The 14,346-nt window shown below is 44.3% G+C and overlaps 1 protein-coding gene and 1 pseudogene across 2 annotated transcripts in view; both read right to left on the bottom strand.

Moving 5' to 3' along the window:
* Positions 1–14,346, bottom strand: part of MYH11 (myosin heavy chain 11) — a 215,621-nt gene that overhangs the window by 95,277 nt on the left and 105,998 nt on the right. The window contains exons 6-8 of one of the 2 annotated variants that reach the window (XM_030212270.1): positions 10,188–10,208; positions 7,029–7,121; positions 2,123–2,186 (exon numbers count right to left, since the gene is read on the bottom strand). In XM_030212270.1, the coding sequence (XP_030068130.1) occupies positions 2,123–2,186; positions 7,029–7,121; positions 10,188–10,208 (178 nt within the window). The remainder of the gene's footprint in view (positions 1–2,122; positions 2,187–7,028; positions 7,122–10,187; positions 10,209–14,346) is intronic. The other variant, XM_030212271.1, reaches the window with a different exon arrangement.
* LOC115477011 lies at positions 2,161–2,289 on the bottom strand (annotated as a pseudogene).

The following is a 14,346-nucleotide window of genomic DNA, read 5'->3' as shown; positions in this document are numbered from 1 at the left end:
GTGGGTGTGCCCAGCATTTTCCTATACAGGTCCAGCATTAATATTGGGTCCGATATTCAGCTGGTAGTGATCAGCGTTTTGCTGACTGCCACTGGTGTTAGACCCAGAAATTCAGTGCCAGGCAATGTCCACACTTTAGTATTAAATTTCCAGGTATGTGAACCCGGCAAAAATATAGTTGGTTAAGTACAATATTCGGCACTTAACTAGCTATAAGGAAGGAATGCATTGTACGTGGTTCTATGTATACAGCTTTCTTAGCCAGTTAAATACTGAAAATTAGCACTTAACCAGCTAAGTGCTGACTCTGCCTTAGAATGCCACCAAAATACCTGGTTGAGCGCTATTAGGGCATTTTCAGTGGACTTATCCGGTTAAGTGCCACTGAAAATCAGGGGCGTAGCCAGACTTCGGCGGGAGGGGGGTCCAGAACCCGAGGTGAGGGGGCACATTTTAGCCCCCCCGGTGCCACCGACCCCCCCTGCCATTGCCGACCCCCCCCCCCCCGCCATTGCCGACCCCCTTCCCTCCACTCCCCTCCCCGCCATTGCCGACCCCCTCCCTTCCCTGCTGCCGCCGCCGCCACCACCAACTTTGACGACCCCTACCGACGACCCTCTCGACCCCCTCCTACCGCCAACCCTCCCCCGCCGCTGCCGTCATCACCGTGGGCTACCTTTGCTGGAGGGGGACCCCAATCCCCACCAGCCGAGGTCCTCTTCTTCCCGCGAAGGCTTCATTCTGTTTCTGACATCCTGCACGTTGTACGTGCAGGACATCAGACTCACAGAAGCAGAACGAAGCCTTGCAAGACGTCCAGGACATCAGAAACAGAACGAAGCCTTCGCGGGAAGAAGAGGACCTCAGCTGGCGGGGATTGGTGTCCCCTGCCAGCAAAGGTAGCCCACGGCGACGGCAACGGCGGGGGAGGGTTGGCGGTGGGAGGGGAGGTCGAGAAGGTCATTGGCAGAGGGGTCCAGGGCCAAATCTATGGGGGCCCAGGCCCCTGTGGCCCCACATAGCTACGCCACTGCTGAAAATGCCCGGTTAGCCTCAGACAGGCAATTTAAATAGCCAGCGGCCTCTCCTGGTCTTTTAAATCATTTTAAATATCCTGCCCAGTGAAATTAGCGCACAGTGCTCCATTTGAAATTTAGGAGGCCATACGTGGTCCCCACATTTAACAGCACGTTAGTTCATTAGCATGCAGTGAGTACTACACTCTCCATGCCCTTCCTCTGCCTATGCCCTGTAACACAAATTGCCATTAATGTGCAACACAATGACCTCAAAAGTGGTTACTGTGTTTGTGCACTAGCTGTTACCACCACTGCTCCCTCTAAGCTGAGCGGGTGTTCTCCAACTGCATTGCTACCAGTAGGAGGTGGTGCTTCAATATTTTCAATTTCTAGGGAAAGGCGGGTTCCCTGGAATCTGCAGAACATGCCGGTCCCTCACTATTGAAAATGTGATAGTGAAACAGCACACCCTACTGGTAGGACTGTAAACGGAGGACTCCTGCTTAGCTCAGAGGGAACAGTGGTAATCACATATTAAACTAAGTGCTAACAGCTTAACTCACTTTAGTAAAAGGGCCCCAGAGACCTCTTTCCTTCCAGCATACATCAGAACTTGCAGGGTCCTTATTGCTGCTCCTTCTAGACCAGGGGTTTTCAACCCAGTCCTCGGGGCACGCCCAGCCAGTTGGGGGTTTTCAAGGGGGCTATCCTGAAAACCCCGACTGGCTAGCTATGTCCCAAGGACTGGATTGAAAACCTCTGCTCTAGGGCATCTGATTTATTGGAGTAGAAGAAGAAAGTGACTGGTGGAAAGAGACCAGCTAGATCCACATGAGTCCATCTGCCCTCAGATCACTCCTGTAATAATCTTATTTGTTCCAAGCTGTGCAGGATGGAAACTCCAACTTCCCTCTATGGTAAAAAGCAAACCATTCATCTGAACAGAAGCCATAAGGAGGAGCAGGGCACAATTCTGCTTAATTCTTTTCACCTCTTCCCTTGTGTTTATAACAACCGCGGTGATATTTGCCTTTCTTAGGCATGCAAAGAGGGCTGTTTATGCTCCTGGCTTCACCGCTCCACTCAGACTTTGCAAAGGATACAGGTTTCTATATTAGCTCCAACAATGTAGCCAGTAACATCAAAATTGATCCGGATGAATTTACCCTATCAAAAGATTGAATAATTATTTGGGGAAAAGTTCTCAATTAGTAATAATCGTGCCTTGGCTAAACCTCATTGGCTACAATACCTGCTACTGCGCAAAGCGAAAATGGAATCATTATTTTAACAATTCTTGGTCCCCAGTCATTAAATCTCAGTAGCACACGATCTGAAGAAAATCTTTTAAAATATATTGAAAAGTCCACAGTAATAAAGAAACCAACTGTCACTTCCTGGACAAAGCTCAGGCGCCTCACGATGGTTTTGAGATCAGTGCATACTACCCATAGCTTTTATTTTTTAGCGCTGGGGGCGGAGAATAGACATAGTCTACGCTAGTCAATTAGGGCAGCTACATCGCCGCACGACGATTACTGCATGGTTAGCATGGGAGCCCTTACCACCTAGAAAATAGGGGAAAGGGAATTGGGTCTTGATATACCGCCTTTCTGTGGTTTTTGCAACTACATTCAAAGCGGTTTATATATATTCAGGTACTTATTTTGTACCAGGGGCAATGGAGGGTTAAGTGACTTGCCCAGTGTCACAAGGAGCTGCAGTGGGAATCAAACTCAGATCCCCAGAATCAAAGTCCACTGCACTAACCACTAGGCTACTCCTCCACTAGCAACATTCCATGTAGAAGCCTGCCCTTGCAGATCAACAACGCGGCCACGCAGGCTTCTGTTTCTATGAGTCTGATGTCCTGCACGTAGGTACAGGACGTCAGACTCACAGAAACAGAAGCCTGCGCGGCCGTGTTGCTGATCTGCAAGGACAGGCTTCTACATGGAATGTTGCTAGTGGAATAGCAACATTAACATTCCATGTAGAATCTCAAATACTAGCAACAGAATCTCAAAGAGTAGCAACATTCCATCTAGAATATCTAATAGTAGCAACATTCCATGTAGAATCGAAATAGTAGCAACATTCCATCTAGAATCTACAAATAGTTTCAACATTCCATGCAGAATCTCAAATAGAGAAAGGGAAATGGGACTTGATATACAGCCTGAGGTTTTTGCAACTACATTCAAAGCGGTTTACATATATTCAGGTACTTATTTTGTGCCAGGAATAATGGAGGGTTAAGTGACTTGCCCAGAGTCACAATGGAGCTGCAGTGGGAATTGAACTCAGTTCCCCAGGATCAAAGTCCGCTGCACTAACCACTAGGCTACTCCTCCACTCCAGTGTCAGGAAGTGCTCTCGTGCTAATGGGGAAACTAGTGCATGGCCTTTACTAGGCAAAATGGGACCATTTTAGTACCATGCTGAAAGTGGCCTCAGCACATGGGAAAGACCTGTGCTGGAGAAAACGCTGGCCGCTTTTTAGCATATCTTAGTAAAAGTGCCCCAAAAACCCCTTTGCAAAATGTAAGAGCAGCAAACCCATCCACTTATCTGTCCCTGAGCTTCTTTGTGAGCCATAAAATGATAAGGTAATGTTGCCTGGAATTGTTTTGCTCTCAGTTCATTAAGGTGTCAGCGTTCACTAACCTTCCTAGTGCAACCTATGCTGGTATTTTGGTAGGATGTCTTGTTTATTCTTTTACTGTCACTGCCCACCGGACTGACTGGTGGCCTCATACCACCCAGGGACCCTGTGTTCAGTAAAATACCCATTCCTTTCTTGTTTCAGCTCTCTGTACATAAACTCAACTTTAATCCTCAGGGAAAGCGTTAAAAAAAGAGCATATTTCACATATTTATGCAGGGCTGGCCCTGCCACTAGAAAGACTAGGTGTTCACTTAGGGTGGTAGCATTTAGTGGGGGGGGGGGGGGGCAGCAGTGCAGCCCCTGCACAGCCAGAAAAAGAACAGCAATGCAGTAGAAAGCCTTTTAGTACCTACATGCCTTCAAATCAGCCACATCCCACCCCCCTCCAACTAGAGGTTTGCGTTGGGGGGTAGGGATGCAGCAGTGCCGCACCTGCACAGCCAGCAACAGAACTGCAATGCAGCGGCAAGCCTTTGAGTTAAGGTCAGCCACATCCCATCTCCTCCAACCAAACGTTTGCATCAGAGGGGCAGGTTGATGCAGACCTGAGACACATGTGGGTAATCAAAGGCCCCGTGTACATTTTGGAGGGTGAAAGTAGAGTGATGGTGGCAGGGAAAAGGGTAGGTGAGAGAGATGCTAGACCTGGTGGAGGTGGTAAGGGAAGGAAAGATGCTGAATGATAAGGGGTGTTAAGGAAAGGAAGATGCTGGACTATAGGGGTTAAGGGAGATGCTGGACTATGGGATGTAGGAATGGGAAAATTCTGGATTATAGCAGTTTTAGACTACAAGGGCATAAGAAAAGGGAGATTTACTGTAGGGAAGTAGATACAAGAGATGCTAGACCACAGGGGAGTACATGGCTGAAAGTTCACCCCACTAGGGCCAGCTACTCATTTACCAACCAAAAGTGGACAGATGGCTAAGTTGGCCAAAGGCTGGTTACCTGACAGAAATCCAAGTACAGGATTTGAACTCGGATCCTGGGTGAAGTAAGGATCACAAGACCATTAAATTTTCAGCCCAATACAATCCATATAATATTTGAAAATACACAGAAAGGACAGTTATACATTCACTATTGGCTCTGAATAGTGGCCTGAGTATCCTTATCAAGTCTTCTGAACTTTAGTAGTTATTGTAAAACAGTTATTTATGGCCTGGTGCTGCAAACTGAAATGCACTAATTCAGCTTATGCTGTTGCCTGTTCAGTGTCTTTCCTTGTGCAACAGTTGCTCAGCATTTCAGTTCTGTTCTACTGAGAAATAAATATTATCCTTACAGAGGCATGTGTACAATCCATCCTGCTGGCTGAGAAGAGCAAAAAGCCATTAGCTTAGTCACAGTGGAGCATTTAGGGTTGATATGAATAATCTCTGTGTAAGCACTGCATGCGAGGGTTTCTTAAGTGCAGCATCAATGCCACAGATCAAGAAACAGCAAAGGATTTCTGTAAAGGATTTGCTTTGTCCAAGATAACAATGATGCAAAATGTTAAACTATAGCAATTATGGTATATGTTTAGAGCACTGAGTTGACAACCAGGGAGGCCTAGTTCAAATCCTGCTGCTGCTCCTTGTGATCTTGGGCAAATCACATACTGAAAATATGAGCTCTCTGTGGACAGGGAAATACCTAGTGAACCTGATTGTAACTACTGGAAAAGGTGTGAGCTAAATCCAAAATAAATGAGAGACTAAAATGAATTATTAAATAATGAGATATATATATAAGCACACTGTAAACTCAATTTTGTGTAGGGTATCTAGGTAGAAAAAGGGATATCCAAGTTGGGATATTTACAGTTAGCAAAGTATTTACAAATGTCAGCATGTACATGAGTAGGTGGCTACAAATAGAGTAGCCATGGGGGGACCTGCCCCCCCCTCCCCACACATTTTGGGCTTAAGCTCCCCCCCCCCCCCCCACCAAATTGTGGTACCTGTTGTAATATCTGGTGGGAATGCCCAATCCTACTAAATGAAGAGGTCCTTTGCCTGTGCTATCAGACCAGCAGCACGGAAGTCAGCGGCATGTGTATGAACTGAGCATGCGTGGAGAGTGCCAGCATTGGCAGCTGGAAGTGTGGGTATGGTGGGCTTGAGCAGATGACCGCTTCTGCCGGTGGGGCTTGGGCATCCCCACTAACCAAGATCTTAATTTTAACGCTGGGGAGGGGGATGGGTGGGAACAGGAGAGCTCCTCTGACTTCTGGCTACACCACTGAAAGGCAGGTTTCACAAAACTGGACATCCAGGAAGAGTCAATTATGTCTAAAACTCTTTTCATGACATTTCAAGGTGGTGTTAAATATTATACAGATAAGCTCATTTGCCCCTTAACCACTGATGCAAACCCCAGGTTCAAACAAGCTGTTAGTTGAATGCTGATGGCCCAGGTTTTTAACGTATGTGTGTGTTGCTGTTGTAAAATTGAGAACAGCCTGCCCAAGACACATCCACAACATACTTCCTTCCAAACTTTGGGGTCCTTTAACCAAGCCAGTGACATAAGAAGGGGGGGGGGGGGGCGGGAGGGGCGGTCCGCCCTGGGTGCACGCCGCTGGAGGGGGGTGTCGGCTCTGCTGGTTCCCTGCTCCCTCTGCCGCGGAACAGGTTACTTCCTGTTCTGGGGCAGAGAGAGCAGGGAACCAGCGGAGCTGACGCAGATCCCAGCGATGTGCACTTGGGGCGGACCGGACCTCCTGCCCCCCCCTTTCCTACGCTACTGGTAAGAATGCACTCCGAGGGGGGGGGTGTCGATGCACCGAGGAGGGGGGGTCATGCTGCACCTGGGGGGGGGGGGGGGGTGCGCAGCGGCAAACTGCCCCGGGTGGCAGCTGCCCTTGCTACGGCACTGTACCAAGCTGCAGTAAAAAGGACCCTGCGCTAGCGGTGGGGCTGGTTTTGCAGCTTGCTGAGGCCCTTTTATCATAGCAGGTAAAAAAGGCTGAAAATAGTCATATGAAGGGGAACTCTTACCACCACCCATCGAGGTGGCGGTATGGGCTCCCGCGCTAGCCCAGCAGTAACCGGGTAGTGCATGGCGATCCCCGATTACCTCCAGATTAGCGCCGCACTAAAAAATATAGGCTGAGTTTTCCTAGTGTGGGAAATAGTGCGCACCAGGGCTGGAACTACTGCCAACGCATGGGCATGTTGGGCCAGCGTAAGCTCCAGATCAGAGTGCGTAAAGCCCGCATTGCGTTTACCGCCGCTTTGTGTGTTGCAGATCTACATGTGTAAACAGCGGCTCTCTAAAATCTGCTCACATGTAGGGAATTTACATAGACCTTCTAAAATGACTTCCTATATCTAATATATAGTTCCACTACTTACAAATCTTGAGGAGTTGTCATTCTTCACAGTTTTGGCATTGCCAAATGCTTCAAGAATAGGGTTTGCCTGAAGCAGCTGCTTTTCCAGCTCACCCTGAAATTCATCAATATATTGTCAACACATCTACTCATGTTATCGACCAGCATTTCCGAAAAATTGGTACAAGTATAGGAAAAGTTCTTACGCAATACTTTGACTATGCAAATACGGGAGATAGAGAGAGAGAGAGAGAGAGAGAGAGAGAGAGAGACGGTTCGACTACAGATAATGTATATATGCTATAAATTTAATATACACCCTATGTGCAAATCCTAACATCCCAGTTCTTTGCAAAAAGTTTGTTTGCCTCCCATTGCAGCACAATCCGCTCTTGCATTTTAACTACCCTCCAACAGTTCATTTGCTTTCTAACCATCAAAGTCAGTTTATATTAAAAGTTTAGCATTATTACAGGGTTCAACTGATGGGAGGGTCATTTAGTGAACTACAGCTCTATTGTTCAAGCTGGTTGGTACTTTTCCTAATTGAAAGAAGCGGATGACATAATTAGATATTCAAAACTCACAGAAACTGCTTAGAGCTGGTATTAATGATGTCTTTCTTTCAAAGCAAATGAAGATGTAATTAAGGAAACCTGCTGAGAATGATTTTAATATAATGCAGCTCAAAAGCAAAGCAGCAGTATTGTACTGTCCAAATAGTCAGGTTAAAGGCAGTACGAGCTAAGCTGAACATGGAAATGAATTATTTTATTTCAAAGTATAACCATGAAGTCGCATGCAGTGATAGACTTTTTTTTTTACTGTGCAAAGGGTGACAAATGACACAAACCATGCAGTAGAAATGCAATGAAATGACATATACAGTCAAAACTCAACTCTACTCCCCCCCAAACTTGTGACACTCAAACTTTAACACTCACAAGCCACTTTAGCAGCCAGTAAAGCCTCAAAGAGCTACATTGCAAATGCCTACTTTGTTTTAACTGAAAAGCGCTAGTGCTGGCTCCAGACTGAGGGTCGTGGAAAAAAACGGTAGGGGGTTCCCACATCACTAGCTGAGTATTTTATGTATAAAGCATGCAACAAAGCAGATAATGAAATCAGCGCAAGAGAAGAAATTGTGCTTAGTTACACTTAACTTATTTACTTATTTAAATAATTGACTAATTAATTTCTAGTGCCCATATCACCCCTCTCCTCAAGTCACTTCACTGGCTTCCGATCAGGTACCGCATACAGTTCAAGCTTCTCCTACTTACCTACAATTGCACTCGATCTGCAGCCCCTCATTACCTCTCTACCCTCATCTCCCCTTACGTTCCTACCCGAAACCTCCGCTCACAGGTCAAATCCCTCCTCTCAGTACCCTTCTCCACCACTGCCAACTCCAGGCTCTGCCCTTTCTGCCTCGCCTCACCCTATGCTTGGAATAAACTCCCTGAGCCCATATGTCAAGCCCCCTCCCTACCCATCTTCAAATCCTTACTCAAAGCCCACCTCTTCGATGTCGCTTTCGGCACATAACCATTATACCGCCATTGAGGAAATCTAGACTACCCCAACTTGACATTTCGTCCTTTAGATTGTAAGCTCCTTTGAGCAGGGACTGTCCTTCTTTGTTAAACTGTACAGCGCTGCGTAACCCTAATAGCGCTCTAGAAATGTTAAGTAGTAGTAGTAGTAGTAGTAGTAACTGGAGCCTAATTCTTTAGTGATATTTTGCTCATCAGATGCCTGTTAGCGGGCAATTCTATAACAGAGCCTATTCTAGAAAGGAAAGTAGGCATCTATTTTTCTTCATCGAATTCTATCAAAGTAGGGCAAATATGTGCCTATATTTTAGGCACAACCATTTAAAGTAGCCAGAGAACTCGCCTGCTTGTACGCCCACTGTCAAACCACGTGACATTGCATTTAGGTACTATGTTCTCTCAGGCTTCTGCTGCTGGCTTCATGATTGTCACAGCTGTCCAGGTCTTGCCACGTCTAAGTAAGTGGAACCAACGTTTCAGGGTATGCTGTGAGGTCTGCAGTTTGTCTTTATGTATAGTAGGTTCTCAAACCTGATTGGCTGTGGTTTGAGGTGGGTGGCTTCCCCAGGAAGGAAGGAGACTAAAGGACTTATTAGTGCTAATTGACTCATTAACCAAATTGCAGGACATCAGACTCACAGAAACAGAAACCTGCGCGGCCGCCTTGCTGATCTGCAAGGGCAGGCTTCTACATGGAATGTTGCTCATGGAATAGCAACATTCCATCTAGAATCTCAAATAGTAGCAACATTCCATGTAGAATCTCAAATAGTAGCAACATTCCATCTAGAATCTACAAATAGTTTCAACATTCCATGTAGAATCTCAAATAGGGAAAGGGAAATGGGATTTGATATACCGCCTTTCTGAGGTTTTCGCAACTACATTCAAAGCGGTTTACATATCTTCAGGTACTTAATTTGTACCAGGAGCAATGGAGGGTTAAGTGACTTGCTCAGAGTCACAAGGAGCTGCAGCAGGAATCACAATCGGTTCCCCTGGTTCTCAGGCCACTGCACTAACCATTAGGCTCCTCCTCCACTCACTCCTGTAATGGCGGTAATCCTATACTAGCACTATCTAACTAGTACATCCAGTCCAATTCTTTTCAGACACTTCCATATTGTAGCAGCAAGCTGTCAAGCATGCACCCATGCACCAATCCTGAAGACAAGAGTTACACAAAACCACAAGATTGTAAGAAACGGTGCCAGGGAAAGCATGCAGTGATGGCTTTAGTATTGTTTCGCAGGAGTCCTAAAAAGTTCAACCTGAGTGCATTGATTGTTTGGGATACTTCAGGAGATCAGAAGTCTCGCGGCCAAATTGCAGGCTGATAACTCTTTGAGGATCGCCAGAGAAAATGTTGACGTTAAAGGATGAAATAGAAAAATTTACAGTGGCATCCAAGAGGTAACCTCGTGTCTGATGAATCCCATTCCTTGCAGAGGAATTCTATCCAGACAGGGTTAACACTTGTGAAAGGTTTCTTGCTATTGTTGCCTTTGTGATGTAATAACCACTGATGTTCCACCACCATTTAATTTTTCAATTCTGTGCAACAATAGCATGCAAATCTACACTCAGTGCTTCAAACCACACATCAAACACTCTAAGTTACTCACGTAAGCAAAAGATGGACCTTGCTGTAGTTGAATAATGCAGTATAAAGACATTTGTCAGTACTTCAAACATGGATATGTTTTGCCTTCTCTTATCCACAACTAAACAAATCCTTCATGGATATTAAAAATCATATTAACTTATTTAGGCGCCCTTAATGCATGGATAGCGCATGAGAACAGGCTACTGTACAATGCGTCAAAGCATAGGAGCCAACTTTTCAGAATGATTGGGGGTGCTAAGCATCCATTTTGGGTCTGCGACCTTACCGCCAGCCATTAACCCAGCGGTAAAGACTCACACGGTAATGACCTACGTGCATCAAATAACCCTTCCCTGGCCACATACAAGGAATTTTCTCAATATTGGGGGTGCTCGAGCACCCACAGCACCCACAGAGTCGGCTCCTATGCGTCAAAGCATTTTGCCTGTTTGCCAGGGGCGGACTGACCATTGGGATAACAGGGGCAGGGCCCGAGGGCCCACACCAGTAGGGAGCCCACTCTCCCCTAACCTCTGTCTAGCGTAATCACTTTTGATAGGTGGTGAGAGGCCCATCAGCCTTATTGCCCAGGGGCCCAGATCCCTGTCAGTCCACCCCTGCTCTTTGCTCATGCTAACTAGCATGTTATCCTTAAAAAAAAAAAAGAAAGAAATCTTTTTGGAGGGGGCATGTCATGGGCAAATAGTGGGCATTCCTGTGATATCTAGCTAGTGCATTATAATTAGTGCATGTCAACTGAATAATGCAAAGTTAACATGGGAGCATTTAGTGCTTCCGAAATAGAGGGTGGTAAGTGTTCCCACGTTAACTGCATGAAGGTGCCACACACTAATGACATTAGCCCATGACCTGCATTAAAATATGTAAAAAAAAAAAATCCTCTATAGGTACCACATTAAATCTGGGCTTAGCACCTGGGAAAGACTCATGTTAAAATACATTAAGACCAGATTTCACCTTTCTTTAGTACAAGGGCCTCTGAGTTCTTAAATCAAAATTGCAAATAATACTACAGTTTAATGTAACTTCAGAGCTATGTAAAACATCAAACCCACCTGCAATTAGAACAGAACCTGCTAGAAAGGAGAAGCAATCCTCAACTAATGTTTTAGATCTCAGTGAAAAAAACAATGCAAAGCAGAAGGGAAACTGAAGAGACTATATAAAAAAAAACCCCAATCTGGGACATTTCCTATAAGTGGCACCTAAAAATTGACGCTGAAAATTTTGCACGTTAAGGGCTAGATTCTATATATTGCGCTAAGATTTCTGTGCAGAAATCAAAGCACATTCTATAAAGTGTGGTTTAATTTAGGGGTACTTTATACAATATGCCGCGGTCCATGTGACTAAATTTAGTTGCCGTCAATTACGCCAACTAAAACCTGGTGTAAATCCCAACGCCTAAATTAAGCATGGAGCGGGTATATTCTATAACAACACACATGGGGTCCTTTTACTAAGGTGCACTGAAAATCGTTTGCGGTAGTGTAGGCGCAGGTTTTGGGCGCACGCTGATCCATCTTTCAGTGTGCCTGTAAAAAAGGCCTTTTTTAAAATATTTGCTGAAAATGGACATGCGGCAAAATCAAAATTGCCACGCGTCCATTTTGGGTCTGCGACCTTACCGCCAGCCATTGACCTAGCGGTAAAGACTCACGCGGTAATGACCTACGTGCATCAAATGCCACTTGGTGCGCATCCGATGGGCGTGTTCAAAAATAAATTATTCAGACAAGTGTATCGGATGCGCGCCAAAAATAAAATTGCCGCAAGAGCCACGTAGTAACCGGGCAGTAACTCCTTTTTGGCATGTGTAGACGCTTACAAGGCTTAGTAAAAAGGCCCCATAGATTTTAGAAATGACCACGACCCACCCATTCCACACCCATAATCACACCTACTTTTCAACTATGTGAGTTAGAATTTACACGTACCATGTTACAGTATACGCTTGGTAAGTAGCATGCATATATTCTAATTAATGCCAATTAGTTTTGATAATTGCTTAACATCCAATTATCAGCGCTGATTAGCTTGATAACTAAGATATGCGTATTGCTATGGAATATACTTCAACTTCTGCGTGGAACTCTCAGCGCGATATATAGAATCTGGGGTTAAGCGCTATTCTATACAGGGTATGTGTCCTTTATAGAATAGTGCTTAGGGCATAAACTGTGCCTAACTTTAGGCCCTGACAATCACGCCAAATATAAGCAGGTGTAAATGCCGGTCCCTAAAATTAGACATGGTTCAGCTGAATTCTGTACTTATATGCATATAATTTTGGAATGTCCCAGAACACCTCCAAAATGCCCCTAGCCACACCCTCAAAAATGTACATGTGTTAGGATTTACGTGCAAGATTGCTATGGAATATGGTCTGTATATAAATCCTAATTAAGGACAATTAACGCCAATAATTGGTTGTTAGCAGCCAATTATTGGCGCTGATTGCTTATTAAGCAATTAAATTGTGCACGCAAATCGGCTATACATGTGGATTTGTGCACGTGACTTTAGTCGCCGTTTATAGAATCCGGGGATCTGTGTGCAATAAAGACCTTAGCAAAATGAGACAACCATATGTCAGTTTCCAGATTAAATAACTACCATTAGGTGGAAAAAAGTCCTCAGTGGATTACATAATTTACCAGATGTAATTAAAGTCTTCAGTAAAAATCACCATCATTGGTCGAAAACACTCCTCTCTTCAAAAAGTGTACAAAAACAGGCCTAACTTGATTTAACACTATCACTGGGGTTTCCTAAGCTGCTAGTGAGGCTGGCTGTGTGTTAGTGCCGACACAGCCCATTCACTTTCAATGGGCTGTGTTGGCAATGCTACGTGGAAGTCGCTAGCACAGCAGTAAGCAGACCCCTATATTTCAAAATCAGGAAAACATGAAGAAAAATATAGCTTAACTTTCCAGGTAAATACACTTGTTCAAACGCCGCCTTGGTAAACCCATGATTGAACATGCGCCTTCACCTGGAAAGTTCAGTTATATTTTTCTTCGTGTTTTCCTGATTTTGAAATATAGTTTTAACACAAGTTGGGCAGCAAAACAGCAGATCGATGATAATTGAAAAAGTCCAGAATTTATTCACCACATAAAAACATAAATACACAAATACTTAAAAGCCCGACATGGACATGTTTCACCCTCACAAGGTCTGCATCAGGGGCTGTTAAAAACTGTTAATAGACACATTAAAAACATGTTAGTATAAATAAAAAAAACGTATATATACAAATAAAATAATAAATAAGTGAATAATTAAATTATAGACCACAGACTAAAGCCAAAAATGTGTAACGTAATAAAAGCAATGTAGAAATCTAAATGACAACCTCTAAAAACATACAGACGGAAAAGAGGTGAAATAAATTCATATACCCGAGATGTATCATCCAAAGATATCACCTAATGGTTAAAAACTAAAGGCAAAAAAAGAATCATCATTAAAGAATTGTAACCCATCCCATATTGATCAGTTAAACCTGCAGAAATAAGATCAATCAACTCACATACCTTTCCTTCATACAGCTGCAGCTCGTGGTGAATCTGCCACAGCCATGCTTGTGCTTGTTCTTTGAGCTGTCTGTATGGGGGTCAGAGGGCACAGCTCAGCTTAATTAAACCTTACAAAAACTCTCTGAAAAGTCGCAACGTTGATTAAAAAAATCATCATGGCATGATGCCTCACTTAATGAAAGTGCAACTGATATAAAAGAAGTTATTATCAGTCTCCCAGCACATACATTGCATAAAAATGGCTGGATTAACAAGACTCATTGAAATGCATGGTGCTCCGTTAAGCTATTTTCAGCATCATGATCTAGCACTCTGTTCCTGATGAAGCCTTGATGTTGGGGTGAAACGGAGGTGGCCCCCGTCGAACATAAAGATAAGAGTGCTTTACTTTTGTTATTAAGCGAAGTAATGCTGGAAGTTTAATAGTTCAGCGATTAAGAATCATACCTTTAGATAGAGTTAAAATGTTTGATAAAATCTTGAAAAAATTCTAATAAGCAAACAGTGGAGTTTTTACACCCAATGATAGAATCTGGGTGGGTGTTACTTTTGATATTAGTAACCTCGCTCTAAACCTGCGACTGTCTGTCCCAGGTTTCTGAGGGTATTTCTCCA

The sequence above is a fragment of the Microcaecilia unicolor genome, chromosome 8 (assembly GCF_901765095.1).
Source record: "Microcaecilia unicolor chromosome 8, aMicUni1.1, whole genome shotgun sequence".
NCBI classification, from domain to species: domain Eukaryota; kingdom Metazoa; phylum Chordata; class Amphibia; order Gymnophiona; family Siphonopidae; genus Microcaecilia; species Microcaecilia unicolor.
This window is presented reverse-complemented; position numbering and strand designations above follow the sequence as displayed.